This window comes from Patella vulgata, chromosome 8 (genome assembly GCF_932274485.2).
Source record: "Patella vulgata chromosome 8, xgPatVulg1.2, whole genome shotgun sequence".
Taxonomy (NCBI): Eukaryota; Metazoa; Mollusca; class Gastropoda; family Patellidae; genus Patella; species Patella vulgata.
Window position 1 is genome coordinate 40241379 of NC_065886.2, and position 18121 is coordinate 40259499.

Genomic DNA, 18121 nt, shown 5'->3' on the forward strand with positions numbered 1-18121 from the left:
TCCCCACTGGAAAATCCCCAGGAGCGTTCTCGGCCATCCCCGGGATCGAACCCTGGTAAGTGAGCCCACGACTGAGCTACATTCACACCCCTATTGTATACAAATACATTTAGGCAATAGTTTTGCGTCTTTAATAACTGTAAATACCGGAAAGTTTTCCCCCACCTTTTAGTGGTCGTCGCTAGCCAGGAGTTAATTTTATGAAAATAAGCTAGAAAACTGGATGAATTTCTGGCATTTACTTCAGAGAGTTATGGAACAGTGATAAGACTAGAGAATATAATAGTATAACTAGTAGAAGCAGACGGTAAACAGTGGGCTACTATTGCCAGAAAGGGAGAAAGAAAGAATGGGGTTTAACGTCCACTCGACACAAACTAGGTTATTCCGGGACTAAAACACGGTTCAATTTTATTTCAATAATTTGCTTGCGCGTAGGGGTCTTAGCAGTGGGGGGAAACCGGAGGACCCGAAGAAAACCCACGATGTTGGACAGGCGACCCTAATCCTTGTCATGTACAACCGAGGTGCTAGAAAGGGTTTTCTTGGCAGCAACAATAGTGTTGAATTTGAACACCTGCTGACAAACACTGTTTTTCACCGAAATTTTGCTCTGACAGTGGCCTATTTTATATTTCCAATTAGAAATGTCAAGGGTTCTTTTACGTGTATGTCAATGAGTACACGGGACCGCGGTTTTCGTCCCATCCGAACAACTATACGTTGTCCCTTGCCAGACTAAAAAGGGGAACAGCGGCCATAAAATCCCGATGAACTTTCTAAAACCCTTTTAAAGAAGACCTTGGCCTACTTGTAAACAAAAGCGTTATTTCGTGCTAAATATAGACAAGGGGGCTGTGGCAAAGTAAATATTAGAAAAGGGGGGATGGGGGGTAGTGGGAGTGGTGTCTTCCTTTTCTTTACGTAGACTAAAGTCAGAAGCACTAATAATCATATAGGCCTACATCTTTGGTAGGCAGCTCCAGAATTCCTCAAAACATTGTAACGTCCGTTTTCCATGTACGCGTTTCTGCGCGTGTTTTCGCCGGTTACATGGAAACGGTTCCATTACATTAGCATTAGACTGCCTTCTTTTTCGCAGCGAAAAAAATGCGCGAAAGCTCCGCGAAAACGCGTTTATGGAATATGGGCCTATGTACAATCACGTGACTAGCATTATGGCCAGAATCGGATTTACTTACTTCAAGAGAAAAATCGGGGTTGAAAAATAGAAAACAACTGCCCCCCTTGGGGCTATCGCAATAGCGCCCTTTGTAGTCCCATTTAGCACAACCGTAGCAAGTGCATCCAAAATCATCAGAGAACACTATACTGATCTCCAGGAAAATCACCTGAAAATCAACTAGATATAACTATAAGAATCCCCTGGGATAGTGGAACAAAAACGTTTTTAGAAAATTCAATCCATATTAAAAAAAATACACTAATGTGGCTCTCACTCTAGAGCCTCAATTTAGTTACATTTTTTCTTCAGAAACATAAATACCTGAAGACCACCAGCTCCACCTGCAGATCATCAGCGCCACCACCCACCAAAAATAAATTTAATGTATATTATGTATTTTTATAAAACTATATAGGAAATACCACGACCTAAATTTCCATCATCATCTCCCCCAAACTCTTAAACCCAACCCTTGCCCGTGCCAGGCTGATGGAGCCCTAGTTTGGGATATTTCCTGTATAAATTTAGTCATTTCTACTTATACATATAATCATGTTTAATACATATTTTTATTATAAAACTAGGAAATACCACGAACTAAATTTCCATCATCCTAGGCCAGTGCTTATGTGGAGACTATAACTCTCCCCCAAATTCTTAAACCTAACCCACAATCCTCGGAATCAATCACGAGCCCTTGACGAAATCTGCAGGTAGCCTTAATATTTAGATCTGACCATATACGCTGGCACATTGCACGTCAGATTGGTTGACCTAGGCCCATGACATACTATGCCTATATATGAATATGCCTATGAGTAAACCAGACCCTGGCCATGCATAGCAGTTTCTTCCTTCCACAATAGCACCCAGACACTCTACAGTGAAGCCAGCAAGAATAGACCCTTCACCCATACGCGTCAGCATACCATTCAACGGCAGTTCATCATATCACATCAGAAGGATCCTGAAACAGGCAGGCATTGACACGGTCTTCTCCAGCAGCAGCACCCTGAAAGATTTACTACGAGCCAACGGAAAAATAGACCCAACCATCCCACAACAACCAAAAGGATATGTCTACCAAGTTTCGTGTTCGTGCGGCCAGACATACATAGGAGAAACTAAACGCCCGTTAAATGCCCGTATCAAAGAACACCAATCCCTAGCAGCCAACAATACCTCTGCAATAGCCCAACATCTTAACAACAATGGTCGTCACAAAGTGAATTGGGAAGATACAAAAACACTGACAGTAAACCAACACAACAAAAAGACAAGGAAACTCTTAGAAGCTATCAACATTAAAAGGTACCATCCAGAACTCAACCGCGATCCTGGTCTATTTATCCCAAGGGCATACGACAGTCTTATCAAGTAGTATACCACTCGGTTATTCCCCCAAGACATTTATGAATTTCTTTACACTAGTAAGCCACAGGCCCCCTATTTCCCATACAGTTACATTCACAATATTAATCCTGATTATTTTTTATATTTATGAATACGGTTTCTTTTATTCATTTCTCACAGCATGTATGCCCTATGTTCATAATTGTTCCACAATGTTCAAAAATGCTTTTGCAAATGAATCTTCACATGTTTTTTTGCATAATTACTTTGTACTTTAAGTACTATACATATACTTATTGAATTTCTTAACACCCAATGCTTTTCACGTCTATCTTAACAATTTCACTCAACCTTTTTTTGTATATCCTTTATATGTTATAGTTTTCACATTTTTTTACAATTCTTAAACATATTCATAAATCTGGATTTTTTAAAGACAATTTATGTATATCAAATTTTGTTAAAACCATGCATCCAACTTTTTTTTAAATGCCTAATTGATTTGTACCGGATAATCTCGTGTTATTTCACAATATGGCTTCTCTATATGGTCCTTTAGTAGGTTCGTTCTGTGAAAGCATAGTCACCGACCAATCTAGCTGCCTTTATTACCATGTTTTCTTTGTACATAGTTCACTAGACCCACCCTTATGGCTTCCCATCCCCTTTGATGGTTTCCAAATGATTATCTCTGATTGTATATAGATGTTTGTCTTTGTTCCATATTTTGTATATATATCCTCATTGCACTATGATTGTCATTCTTTGCTTGATAAAGAGGTGAGAATCCTCGTCGAAACGTCGCTGTAATAAACTCTTTAAGTAACTTGTATTCCATATAATTGTGTCATGTGTTAGTTACTTCCTTGACATAAAATTTAGTAGCGGTCAATTCGGACATTCGTGATGTGGTATAACTAAAAAAGCTAAGAAAATACGCAACAATTTTCCACTGAATAGATAGGCGTTAAAAATAACTGAAATATAATATGATGATATGATAAAATACCACATCTTATGTGTCATAAAACTATTGTATAATTCCATCAACGTGTAGCCCACGCTTCAATTATGGTTTATTGTCAGCTGTATTAAATAACGCTTAAAGATGCCTATGTAAGATTTAGATACATGGGTGGTCCTTCTTGCTATACCAGTTCAAAATTAGATAATGCAAAATGAATATATTGAAAGTTTCATTCAAATTACTTTTTTCTGAGCGAAGTTGTCAGTGTTTGGAGTTATGAAAATATTTGGCATTGATTATTTATTATTGTAATCACGGTACTGTTTATTCGAGACTTAGCTTTTCTTCTCCATTTTTAAATTAAATCATTAAATGGTCGAAGCGTGCTAATCTATTTAATATCGGAGATATTCGATGACCTAGAGAGTTGAATATGGGCTTGCCGTGTTAATAAATGTCTAAATAATAGTTTATATAACATTTGAAGTCAAAATAAAGACCTACAATAGATAGATTTAGCTCTTACAAAATGTATAGAGTGGATTAGACAATGTCCGCCATATCTGCGCTGAACGCTAATATGGGGATAATATGAACTACGGGTGGAGTTTCCATCTGCCAATTATGGCTATCTTTTGGCAACACCTCAAACAATCATAATAGAATAAAGTAATTCGATTGAAATGCTCAATATATTAATTTTCCATTGTATATCTTTAAACTATTATAGCAATGCCGGCCATTGCTTTATGTTAGACTTACGTAATACATCTTTAAATTATAATAATGAATATGTGTTCATTACGCCAATACTGTCGTGATGTCGTGTTGTCGCGTTATGAAAAGGGCGAGATTTAACATGGCCACTATCAGCCACCATAGGTTCATTGTACGTTTGAGTGGGAAATTTTGGGGTGGTGTATAATAAGAAATTTTAACATCCTGATTTAATAGTTTCAAAATAGATCAATCAAAATTAATATATCTAAAGATTCATTCAAATTATAATTTATTTATCTTAAATGTTATCTAATATTATACCTTATAAGACAGCTCTAAAGAAGGAAGGGTGTGTTAAATATTAAACTGCACCCAACTACACCGGGAGATAAAATGTGCATATTTCTAAGAAATAAAACCCTCGTGGTTTAAATAGAGCTTTAATAACCCACCCAACTGACACATAAATTCCAAATATATTAGGTTTTATATTGCTTAAAATGTTATCTTATCCACCCATCCGACAAAATTAAAAATTCCAATTTTATTATATTTTACATAACAATAATTTCAACATTTCTTGGGCTTGGTGTGTTTGATTGTTACATGGATTGTTAACGATATAGAGCATTCATTTTTAACTATTGTATCTGAAAATCAAACAAACAAACAAACAAATAAATAAATAATGTAAATGTTTAACAATTAAAAAATACCCCAAAAAAGTTTAAGAATTTTAAATAGATAATACAGATTCTTATTTACAAAACTAGATGAATTTAACAATTAAAAACATAATTGCTCAATATAAAAATAAGAATAGTGAGTACAAATAGTGGTCCAATATAAGAATTATGTCATGCGGCTAAAATGGATAGTGTAAGATCTAAATTTAGCTGTAAATGTCATATAAACTATTACATATATTGACCTGACAAGCCTATAATATATTGCTGGATAACGGGAGTCGCGGTGGCTCAGTGGGTATAGAGCTGCCCCCCCCCCCCAACACTGATTGAGGACAGAGAGACCGGTAGGTGTAGATAAGGAGGTTGTTAAACCCCATTAATAGTTCATTCATTCATTTGCTGGATAACGTGCATTCTGTGAAGTATTGGAGTAGTTTGCTGGATAATCTGCAATCGGTATAATTTGGTATTGGAGTAGCTAATTTGGTAGATTTTTAGGATTAAATCAGGAATTCATAAAATTCATTTCAAATTGATCATGAACAGAGTATGTTAGAACATGGGAATGGTATTGACCAAGCGCCAAAACCACTCCCAAAATTATTTTCGCATAGTAGGCTCGGCCAAATAATAATCTAATCACCAACATTCCAATTCACACCAACCACCTTCATACTGGAAATTCCAGTTTTACCATGTTTAGACATTGGCTTATTTGAATTACATAAATATAACACGTCCTCAAATATCGGAAATCCCAGTTATTCATAGTCTAGAAATGCACTGACCTCGCCTTAATGTCAAAGTAGCACAGTGGGTATTTCCGATAGATGGTGACAGAAACAAAGTGCTGCAATCTTCATTTGTGCAATTGTTAGCAGACCCTGGACATTACAGGCGAATACCGAACGCCCCTTTCTAATTTTGAAAACTGGAAAACGTCTGCAATCAGAGTTGACAGTAAAGTTTAGGTTAATTTAGTTTCTCTAGCAATCTAATTAAAATGTAGATCTATACTTCGTTTCTTTTTTTTATATATATACTTTCGATGGACTCCACTAAATGAAGATCTTACCAGTGGGAGGGGGAGGTCGCGTCAGGGGTCGAACGAGCGGCTTTCGGCCTTGTGAGGTCAGATATTTTATTAACCAATCAGCGTTGATTGCACCGTACGCCAAGAATTCGCTGTAACAGACCGTTTCATTGGCTAATCCCTCACATCAACCAGAACGCGGGTTATATAACAACTCTTTCAGATCCTAGTGTAGTAAAGACAAGTAAAACGAAATTTTGAACTATAAAAAACGAAACGAAATAAGATCTGTGTTTTAATCAGATTGTTTCTCTAATTACCAATAGTTATAACATAAATCTGAAGTCGCACTTAGACTCGTTTTCCCACTGCGTTCCTCCTTTTTCTCGGCAGCAATTTAAAAATATGTTTTGTAGATTTTAAACTTTTGATCTACGACGATGATTGGTTTATGTGGCAATAATCATTAGATAAAAATATTGATGTGTTACCCCCCCCCTCACCCCTGGAATTTAAAAGAAAAAAATAATCATTTTTTGACGTATTATTTTCCCTAAGCCATATTTTTTTTTTAGTTTTACATTTTTAGCATTCCACAGTAAAAACATCAATCAAACCTGACAAAAGATGAAGATTAAAAAATACACATATATATAACAATATATGCATGTAGTGTATATAATATTATATTTTTCATGCGATACATAGATATGGATTAGTGATTAATCTGGTTTCATAAGCAGGTCGGATTAAGGGGCGGTGTACTGACTGGGCTGAAACCAGGGTCCCCCAATATTAAGAGGGCCCGATAATTAGTTAAAAGAAGAAAAACAAAACAACAGTCATACCTATAGATAGACCAATGAAGTATATTGACTGTCAGCGTGTGTGTGTGTGTGTGTGTGTGTGTGGGGGGGGGGGGTAGACCTTGTACTGATATTTAATTTCTTGAAAAACTGTGCCAACTTTTAGTTGATTAGCATCAAAACAGAAATGGCGTGAAACGAAATGGGGTTTAACGCCCTATTGTTCTGCTAATGGATAGTTGCATACAATATACACTGTGATATGTGGGAAATTTTGCCCGGACAGCGGCAGTACGGCCTACCCTTATTTGGAGTTCAAAATGTCAAGGGCTGTTTTACGTGCACGTCAGTGTGTACGCCGGACCTTGATTTTTCGTTCCGTCCAACCGACTAGGTGTTGGCAATGGCAAGGGGTGGCCACGCTGAAAAATCCCAATGAACTTTCTCGACCAACAACGGGGATCGGACTTAGGACTTCCTAGTTACCAAGCCAACGTTATAATCACTTTACCACTGCAGCTCTTGTAACGTTTATAACAATATGTATGGAAAAAACTACTTCTTTGGATATATGCTAATAATAAAACAAGCCAATTTATTATCTTCAATAATAATATATCATCCCCACTATCGATTACATATAAAACTTTGACTTTTACGCTCGTATATTTATATATTATGTCAGACATTCCCCGATTGGAGTTTTTCAGGGAAACTTTAACATTCCTAGAATAGTGGGACGAGATTGTGGGTTTAACCAAAGTAGGAAATATTTATGAGAAACTCAAGTGTAATAGAATGTTGTAAGAGAGAGAGAGAGGGGGAGAAAGAGAGAGAGAGAGATAGAGGGGTAACGCCAACTCGACATAAACTAGGTCATTTCGGGACTACCATATGATTCTATTTTATTTCGATAATTTGTAGGGGTCTTTGGCAGTGGGAGGAAACCGGAGGACCCGGAGAACACCCAGGAGGTCGAACAGGCGACCCTACTCCTTGTCACGTACAAGCCGGGAATTGTAACCATGACGCCACTTGACTCAATAACAGACCTTGTAATTTCACGCGCACACGTTCCACCAATAGATTACTCTATTACTTTGAGTCAAACCAAACTGAAAGTCAAATATTTAGATACAGGTCGGGGTGAATCCATTCATTTACAGTGTGTGCAAGAGGACAGCACCACACACAAACAATTACACAAGACAAACCTACGGACTTGACATAAACAAATAAACAACAAATGTATGTTGCAGATCATGTGAATAGATCCGGGGGAGTAGGCTGAGACTCCGCTGTTCATGCAAAATTCTCATCAGAATTGCACGTGTGAGCATAGAAAAAAAAGTCTTAAAAGGGTTCAATTCCGGTGTTGGCCTAGAAATGTTCTCAGGGTTTTTTCCATGGCGGGTTCCCCTTGTCAGTGGTGCAGAATGGAGGGTCTGGCATGGTACAGCGTCTAGTCGTTCGAATGAAATGAAATGAAATGGAGTTTAACGTCCTACTGTTCTGCTCCTAATCTGGGCTAATGAAGACGGTAGTCGTTTGAATGGGATGAAAGACTGAAGTCCCATGTACACGTTGGCGTGCACGTAAAGGACCCCTGGCAGTTGGAATTCGAAATAAGACTAGTTGTAGAGCTGCTGTCGAAGCAAAATTCCTCCATCATAGTCCAGTCGGCGAAGAAAGTTAGGGCGTTCATCTCCATTTCATTTCATAACGTCTAGAGATTTATGAAACGAGACGAGACTGCGGGTTTTCCAAACTAGGAAACATTTATAAGAAACTCCTGTATAATGTTATTTAGATATAAGTTTTCAGGTCAGGGTGAATCTATTTATTGATATTACATAAAATGTCCGTTCTAATTCTGAATACAATTCCTTGTTGGAATTCCTTATTGACAACATATTCTTTACTATGGAAACCGTTTGTACTCCTTTGGTTTCTGTATTTTTATACTGGCTAAATCTATTAATTCCACTAACAGGTATATTGGTTACGTTTTGTTACTAAACAAGTCCGTGTTTTGTGGGTATACAGGCTTAATTTATCCTGATGAGCTGACGTTCCTGGTCTCAACATTGCAGTGCTGCAGCAACGGGTCCTGGTCGGGAGCACCGTCTTACTGAACATGATAATCGCGCAACTTTTTTGGATTTGCGTCTCGAATTTGAGTTGAAACGAAACATTGGTGTCATATTTTTTTGGCAAGCATGACACGTATGCAGCAAAATACCTCGATCACCAGGCTAATGACGTGTTTATTTCTCTTCGTAAGGTCGTTTTATAACGACTTCTAAGTCTGCAATGCTTGTGTGCTTTGGAAACTAAACTAACAACCAAAATTGTGTCTAGTTAAAAGATGCCTTGGCAGATGTAATTCTGAGAAGAGTAGGCCACTGACAGGACAGAATTCATGTAATAAGTAGTAACAACCTCCAATTATTATTAGACAACTTCAGAGCATACATTAGGCAATTAAAAAGTTATATATCTTACAAAGAGTCACGTTTCAGTATTACATTTTTGACTGTTTTCTTTTCCAGATAAATCAGAGAAGGCTCCCTTTAAAAACATTTTTAATGCTTTCAGTTCACAGAGAGAGAGAGAGAGAGAGAGAGAGAGGGGGGGGTGTAGTGTCGACTCAACACGAAGTAGATCATTTCTTGACTAACATAAGTGCGCAGGGGGCATTAGCTGAAGTGAGAAACCGGAGGACCCGGAGAAAACCCACGAGTCTTCACAGGCGACCTACTCCTTGTCACGGTCAAGCGGGGACTCGAAACCACGCCACTTCACTCCGTGACGGAACTTGTAATCTAACGCGCTCTGGAGGAGCAGTCGACTTACTCTTTCAGCCCTTCTTCTTTGGTCCCATGTTTTAAACCAACTGAAAATATTCAATTTCTTTGGTTGATATGCCGGAGGCAAATCATTAATACGCACTACTGACATGCGTTTCGCGTTCGTCGGGAGTAGTATCACGTGCTAACCAGGGGCATAACGAGTGCTGGTCGTACTTCTGGTGCACGAAATTGGTTAAAGTTAAGTCACACGTACCCCACAAGCACTACTGACCCACTGAGCACGTACATCAGACTTGCGCTTTCCACGGAATTACGAAGAAATTTTTCCCACGGTTTAAATAAGTCAGACGTGCGGCCTGTACGTGACAAGTACTGTGTCTGTACTATTAACAAAACTTTCACCCGGTTTCTTGCGGCCGCTCTGCAAGTTACCAAACCCTACTACCCGTGGGTGTCCAAAACACGTACGACAAGATGTGAGTTACTGGCCAATTCACAACCACCTCGAAATCTGAGCACAGAGAGTGAACAATATGGTCATTCTCAACCACCCACACTCCACTTAATAAATCTGTAACATTCCACTCTGTTTTTTTTATAGCAACAGGTGTCATTGTCCACCATCTTATGGGGATCACGGTGGCTAAGTGGGTAAGACGCTGGATCGCTAGCCTGGAGATCGGGTGTTCGATCCCTGTATTAGCCGAGAAAGTTCATCCAGATTTTCCGGTGTGGTTCTCCCTTGTCAGTGATGCAGGACGGAGGGCCTGACAAAGACAGCTGTCTAGTCGTTCGGATGGGACGAAAAACCAAGGCCCCGTGTACACATTGGCGTGCACGTAAAAGATCCCTTGACAGTTTGAATTCGATGGCCTTAGTGCCGCTGTCCGGGCAAAATTTCCCTCTTATACACTGTATGGCGTATGCCCGTCTTCATTAGCCCAGTTTGGTACAAAACAGTAGGACGTTAAACCCCATTTTATTTCATTTCATTTCCACCATCTTATTAGTACCTAAAATGTTGTCGCCACTAGATACAAACGTACGATACGTGGATGATTCTTACACAACATTCATATTTTGTTATCGTCAGTTGTACTTTATGTAAAATTAGGGAAGTGCTGTACATGATTTAATGGTGGCATCTTCTCTTTTGTTCAGATCTAAGAAAATGCTTATTTGTGATATATATATACATATATATATGTGGCGATTAACTCAAACACGCCATGGCAAACCCTGCATCTGAATATCTTTATTGGACTTCTCAGTTTGGCCTACTAGATCGGAAGCCACCTGATCGCTGCAAGACGCGTCGCTCGCCAAAATTAAACTGGCATCAAAAGTTAATGTCTTATCGCAGGAAATTTGTCTTCTGTCAGAGTTCGGACCTGTGGTAGTATATCCAGAGCTGGGATGTTTGCTTGTATATTTAGCACACCTTCAGAGCACTATGCAGATACGTGCCACTGGATAGACGCCATTTTAAGGATTAACCTCTTCTGAAACTATTAAAGGGACCATCTCGATTTTAACAGAGTCTCAGAAATAAAAGTCCGTGTACGTATGAAATTTAGGCGCCAAAACATAGAGGAATTGTGTATTTACCTTGCCTGAAAATTTCAGCTCAAAATATTGAGTCGTTTGGGTATGAACTCCAATACCGCTTATCCGGACACGTAACCCTTTTAAGATTTCGGGTCAATTTTTTCGTACGGTGACCTGATAATCTATTACCGTTCCTTTAGAAGTCAAAACAGTGTGCGGTGCATGTTCTGTACTTGATAACGAGCGGTAAATTTCACCTACACGCAAAAGTCTGGTTTTATTCAGACACCGTATAATACAGCTTGGGGCATCAGCCTCCATTTCCAGACGAAGACTGGTGGGTTTAAGTTTTTTGAAAACGTACCACGTATATTGAGTTAGTTGCTCGGCCCTAAGGTAAAGGTTTTTAAGGGCTTTTCACACAAAAGTAAGCAGTTTTATTCTCGAAAATATAATCGAGATTGGGCCATTAAAATGTTCAATATATATAAATAGTGATAATGTCACCGTTGTATATGTAAATATTCCCTTGTATGGACAGGTTGTGTAATGGTTTGAATACCCACTATACTGTGATATAATATACGCTTTGTGGAAGAATAATATCTTTATTTCATTGAGTCGGGCTTGCATTGTCAACATACCCACCATAAGCAAAAGAAATACTTTTCACCTTCACGCCACATTGCCTGCCCATCAACAAAGGACACTATAGGACATAATAAAAATAATCAAGTTATAAACGCGTACGAAACTAGGGCTCGATAAATAAATCCTTCCCCTTACAAGATAGAAATTCACGTGACATATAGGTAATACCCACTCCCACTAGACACACATAAAAACATATCAAATACACCCCCTCTACATGTCCGTGTATGTTTCCACGGTGGTGATACAATAGGCAGAGCGAAAAATCCATCAAATCCCAGAATTCATCCCAAAACAAAGCACCATATAACATACCACAAACAATTTTATTGACAAATAAGCTCATGTGATCTGAACACTGTACAATAAAAGGTAATAAACATCGATTTATTATCAAAGTGTGAAAGACAAATTATAAATAAATAAAATAAAGGATGGAGGTCCTTTTATATACTATCAACAATATTATTATATTCCGAAAAAGAACCATTCATGATAAAAATCAATACATGTATTTCTTTAAATTTCAAATCTTCAAGAAATGTGTAATCTTAATTACATCACCATAAATAAATGTAGAGAGCCATTTGCATAGAATATATTACCCTATTGTCATTTCTTTACTTATCAAAAGCAAACAAATGTCAAATCTGAGGAATGTGTCCTTTATGCACAGATTTTATAGATTGATAAAGCCGTGGTTAATGGTGTGTTGCTGCTCTTTACCATTACTTTAGGAATAATGGTATTGGTCTTTTGGTTTTTTTTTACGATTGTGATTCTGGTCGAAACCAAGCAACATCCTCGCCCTTACTGACTAAAATGACAACCTCGTCAAAATCTCTAAATTTATTAAACCTAAGCACGCAGAATAAATAATATGGTCATTTTCACCCACCCCTATATTACACAACATATTAAATCATTTTAATACCTCTCTATGTTCTGTATAGCAACATTTGTCTGCAGTATAACTTTCTTGTCGTTGCCCACCGTCTTATTAGTACGTATTAATGAGGCCGTTATGAAATTAGCCCAACCCTTTCCATCGCCATCAGGTACAAAAGTATGATGTGATTTCTTCACTACACTTTTGCTATCGTCAGATGTACTTAATAGTTTAAAGTTGAAACTCGCAGTGCACGATTTAACGGTGGCATCTTCTGCTTTCTTCAGAAATAAGAAAATATCCATTTGTGGATCATCTTGGTTCTGTTTAACCCGTACTCGTACACGCCATTGCATACCTTGCATCCGAAAGTCTTTCTCTTGTATCAGATCGGAAGCCACGCCACCATCATTACCGCTATAAGATGGGTCGTTCGCCAAAATTAAACCGACATCAAAAGTTAATGTGAAAGTTTGGGCATCCATAGTTTTTAATTCTCCCAGCTGCTGTTTCAATGCTTGCAGATTGATTTCTACTGGTGGAAAATGTGGATATCTTATCTCGGGCAATTCTAAATCTTCTAATGTTTCGTCTTCTGACATAGTTCGGACCTGTGGTAGAATATCCAGGGCTGGGATTGTTGCTTGTGTCTTTAGCACATCATCAGAGCACTGTACACTGGTCAGTAGCTGCTCTTGTAATTTCATGACATCATCCAGCAGCTTCCTGACTTTATCAACTTCTTCTTCTTCTATTTTGTGGATTTCAACCTTCACATCGTCGCCCTGCTTCCTTGCTGTGCTACAAATCTTCTCCACTTGTTTATCAACATCAGAGCAGGCTCTGGTGGCAGATTTGGTTATATCATGTATGTGAAGAGTCAATGATTTGGAAAGGGTTTGTGTTTTGTCCACCATTCTTTCAATTTGAAGTTTTAAAGTTGATAATGCTTCCATAGCTTCTTTCCCAACCTCTTTCAGGTCAGCTTTATTGTGAAGTTCGTGGTCAACAACAACACAGTCATGACAAATAGGCTTAGAACAATCACGGCAATAAAATTTAAGCCCCATTGCCTCGTGCTTTGGACATATTGGTTTCTCTCCAATATAGAAATTCGCCACAAAACCGCTAGCACCCTCTTGTGGAACATCTATCTCCGTCCTGCAGCGAGGACAGTTGAATTTATTTAGATGAGCATCTTTTTTGATAAGGTTGTCTAGGCAGCGCTGACAAAAACTGTGGAAACATGGAAGTATCTTTGGTTGATTAAATTCTTCCGAACATATCGAACATTTACGCCATTGGATGGACGCCATTTTGAAGAATATTCACTTATAAAACTATTAGGAATGCCCAATAGATATAAAAATGATATCGTCACCGTTGTAGCTAAATATTTGCGTGTATACGTGTGGTTAGAAGGGTCATGTATTCGGGTTGAATACCCAGAGTAAAAGCTAGAAAACCCTCGAAACCAATCCCTATACTGTGACGGGCTATCCAACTCCTGGTCACGTACGAGACTTGCCTTGGTAACATACCCACCATAAGCAAAAGCAAGACTTTCCACCATTTGACCACGGTTCACTTCAACCACACATAACTTAAGTTATAAAAGAAGGGCTTTGTAAAGAGTTCCTTCCTTGTAGAAACTAAAAGTATTTATACATGCACGTGACCTATAGATAATAATAACTGAAGTTATGAAGGCCTATAAAACAAAGGCCCTGTAAATAAATTCTTCCTTATCGAAACTGAAAAAATTTATACACGCACGTGACATATAGATGATCATATTTAAAACAGTCGAGCTAACTGATTGGCCGATTTTATAGGGACTTGCGGTAGATTAAAATTTGACACGTCTGGTGTCTATAGAGGGTTAGGTCTATTTGACAAGGCCAAATGCATAATTACAAGATGTAAACAGGGCTAGCGCTAACCCCAACCCTGACCCTAAGCCAAGGCCTAGCCCTACGCCTTACCCTAACCCACGATAATCGGGAACAATCGCGTGTCCTAACCCTGTTTATATCTAGTGACATTGTGGAAATATGCATTTGGCCTTTTTAAATAGATCTGACCGTTAGACAGGTATTATTATAAGCCAATAAAACCGAACCAATTAAGCATAGAAATAACCAAAGCACTAATTCGTCTACAAATAGAAGACGGGCATCTGCAGTGAGCTATGAGGGAAATGTGTCCCGACTGTGGTGCTAAGGTCTACTCATCCAAGCCTACAGAAAGTTATCTGGGAAAGACCAGATAGTAAACGAAGAAATTTTCAAGACATCAGAATATACCAGGACTAGAGGTCACGGCAAGAAGCTACGGGATATCCGAATGAGATCAGATGTTCGAAACAATTTCGTTTCAGTTACAATTATCAGCGACTTCCCATCCTGAATTTGTAATATGTTTCGAATCGATTAACTTATTCAAGAACAACCAGTCTATTGTCTGGAAGTCACACAGGATTCAAATTCATCCTAGTTGTCTGAACTGCTAAGTCAATTAAAAATTGAATTATTATAGACCAAAATTAGTCCGAACAGCTGAACGCATGTGCAACTAAAATAATACAACTGTCTATTAGGGCATTATGCTATAAAAGAACGAATAATCAAGTAATCAAAACTTTTAATGATTCTATTGCTACACCAGGGCTTGTTTAAACATATTTTATTTTTAAAAATTATGAACCTTCTCCCAGTAAATATATATTACAATATGTCGCTAGAAAAGCATACATTTAACATACAATAGATACACGTACATATAGTTATCTATCGTCTATGTATTGTATTAACATAAGTATAGATGGTAATCGATTTCGAGCTACCGCTTGTATTTGGAGCCAGGAAGAAGTACACCAAGATCTTGTAGTAGCAACCAAGCCGTCTGATATGGAGGGAGTGAACGAAATGGTTACCTTATTGAAAACCCAACAGGAAATGCCTACCAGACAACAAGCACAGCTGGACAGATTTGAACGGAGTGGTGCCACCAGACCGACATTTTCTAGGGGACCCCTCAATGCTGCAATACAGCAGTATACGACGTTTCAAGTGTGGGGGCGTCGGTCACAAGATAAACCAATGTCCATCATCGGAAATTCCTGGTAGTAGGCAGTATGAAGAAGCATCCTACGCAAGAGGAAACAGCTCTCAAAATTATAGACGTGGCGAATTAACACCATAGTCAGAGAACACCTACCGAGATCAGAGACGTTCTTTTATCCCATCTTTTCAGCGGTCCTTTCCACCTCCAAATCAGGCACCCACAGGTCAAGGAAGGTCGTCGCAGAATTCGGGAAACAAACCCCTTCCCCTACTGTGAGTCGTGTAGTGGGAAGTAAGGACACAGAGAGGGATTTAGAAGACTCCAATTTAACCAAATTCGAAATAACAGAAAAATAAGATCGTAAAATTACTTTCGAAGTTGATATAATGGCGTACCACCCTCGAGCTCTTCAGACCCACTGAATATTAATTAGTTGAGCTTCCCTACTGACAAATGTTCATTGGATAAATTGGTCACATGACACCGTATAGTTCACAATGCGCGAAATTTAAATGGACATAATTATAATATAACATACATGTAAACCTGACTAAGTCGTAAAACAAATTTCCTAAATAATTGACTATCCAAAAATATGTTACACGTACTATGGAGGCAGATTGCTATCTTGGTCTATGGAAACACGAATTGAAAACAATGTATCTATTGACAGGTTACATTACCAAGATCAAAACTAAACAGTTTCAACTTTTCACCAAAGCTAAACATCGACGATACCGAAATTTCACAATCATGTAAAGCACGAAATCTTGGTTTCATCATGGACAAGACAATGTCTCTCATCCCACAGGTTAACAATACTATGTGTAAAATGTACATGAGATTAAAGCCAATATCCAGAATCAGGAGGTATCTTACTAAAGATTCATGTGCTAGAGTTGTATTAGCACTGGTCATATCTCAGTAGTTGGACTATGGAAATGGACTCCTGGGATTAAAGCCAATATCCAGAATCAGGAGGTATCTTACTAAAGATTCCTGTGCTAGAGTTGTATTAGCACTGGTCATAACTCAGTTGGACTGTGGAAATGGACCCCTGGCTGGCATTCCAGATTTCTCCCTCAACCGTCTTCAAGTTGTACAAAATAAATGTGCTCGACTAGTTGCCAAGTCATCTTCTAGAGATCATGTAATAGAAACTCTTAAAAGTCTTCATTGGCTGCCTGTGAAAGCCCGGATCAACTTTAAAGTGCTATCAAATGTGTAAAGCTTTATTTTCGGATACTGCTCACCCGTTCGTCCACCGATACTACTTTACTCTCTGTGCCTGCTTACAAGAGACTCAGGGGGAAATTATCTTTCCCTATAAATGGTGCCCATATGTGGAATAAGCTACCATGATCAATTAGAGCAAGTTCAACTTTTGTTAAATTTAAATCGGAGTTAAAAACACACTTGTTTAAATATTATTACAAACTGTGGTGTGACATTTGTTAAGCGCTTAGAAATATCACCGGATATAATGAAGCGCTATAGAAGATGAATAATAATAATAATATCATTATCATTTCACCCTGGCTGAAACCTGATTAGTGGCCTGATCCCTGATCGTTAAATTGGGTAGTCTCCCTTCTACTGTACTAGACAGAAAATAAACTAATTTCAAACACGAATTGTCTTGTTTGCAATATTATCCGTTCTTATGAGAAGCGCGCTCGATAAGACACCGATTATAGTGGGCTACTTTATTTACTACAACTGCCACTATGGCTGTCGGCGAAATCACTCTAGACTGTGGAAGCAGGCCAGGGGCGGATCTAGGAATTTTGAAAAGGGGGGGGGGGCGCCGCAAAATGAGGGCATGACCGCGGAGACGGGGCACGCCGCTGAGAGGGTATTTTTTAAAAAAAATTTTTAGGGGGGGGGGGGGGTCCCCCAATAAAATTATCCGTCATTTCCTTGCATCTGTAGCCATTCCAAGAGCTATTTGGCTGATATTTTCGTCTAAGTAAACGTTCGGAAATCGTTGAAAAAGAGCCTTAAAATCGAGCAAAAAAGCCAGTTGAACATGCGACTCGAAAATTGTCAAGGCGAGCGAGGCATTATGATGTGAAAAAAGACGAATCTATTCCCTAGCCACTTCACTATTTAAGCCTTGTAACTTGTACTTTGTACTGTCCCCACATGAAACAATGCTACATCAAGTTGCACTCATGCGCGTCGGTTATGGGCATGAGTCATTGAGTGTATACGCCGCCGATTCCACAAGATGTATAGTCACTCTATAGGATTAGGGCACCGTCAGCTAAACAACATGAATTCGTTTGCAAGTGGAAGCATTAATTAGACCAGATTCGACTGGTGTGTTTGAATCGATGGTTTGAGTCATTTGGGATCCCTGCAACGGGTTGGGAACGGACATATTTGGGTCTGAAAAGG

The 18121-nt window shown here is 38.6% G+C and overlaps 1 protein-coding gene across 1 annotated transcript; it reads right to left on the reverse strand.

Annotated features, from left to right (window-relative positions):
- Nucleotides 1-12073: 12073 nt before the first annotated feature.
- LOC126830033 (tripartite motif-containing protein 2) lies at nt 12074-14333 on the reverse strand. The gene has a single exon (XM_050560251.2). It carries the CDS (start codon nt 13969-13971, stop codon nt 12694-12696), a length of 1278 nt encoding a protein of 425 aa, XP_050416208.1. The 5' UTR covers nt 13972-14333; the 3' UTR covers nt 12074-12693.
- Nucleotides 14334-18121: the final 3788 nt, after the last annotated feature.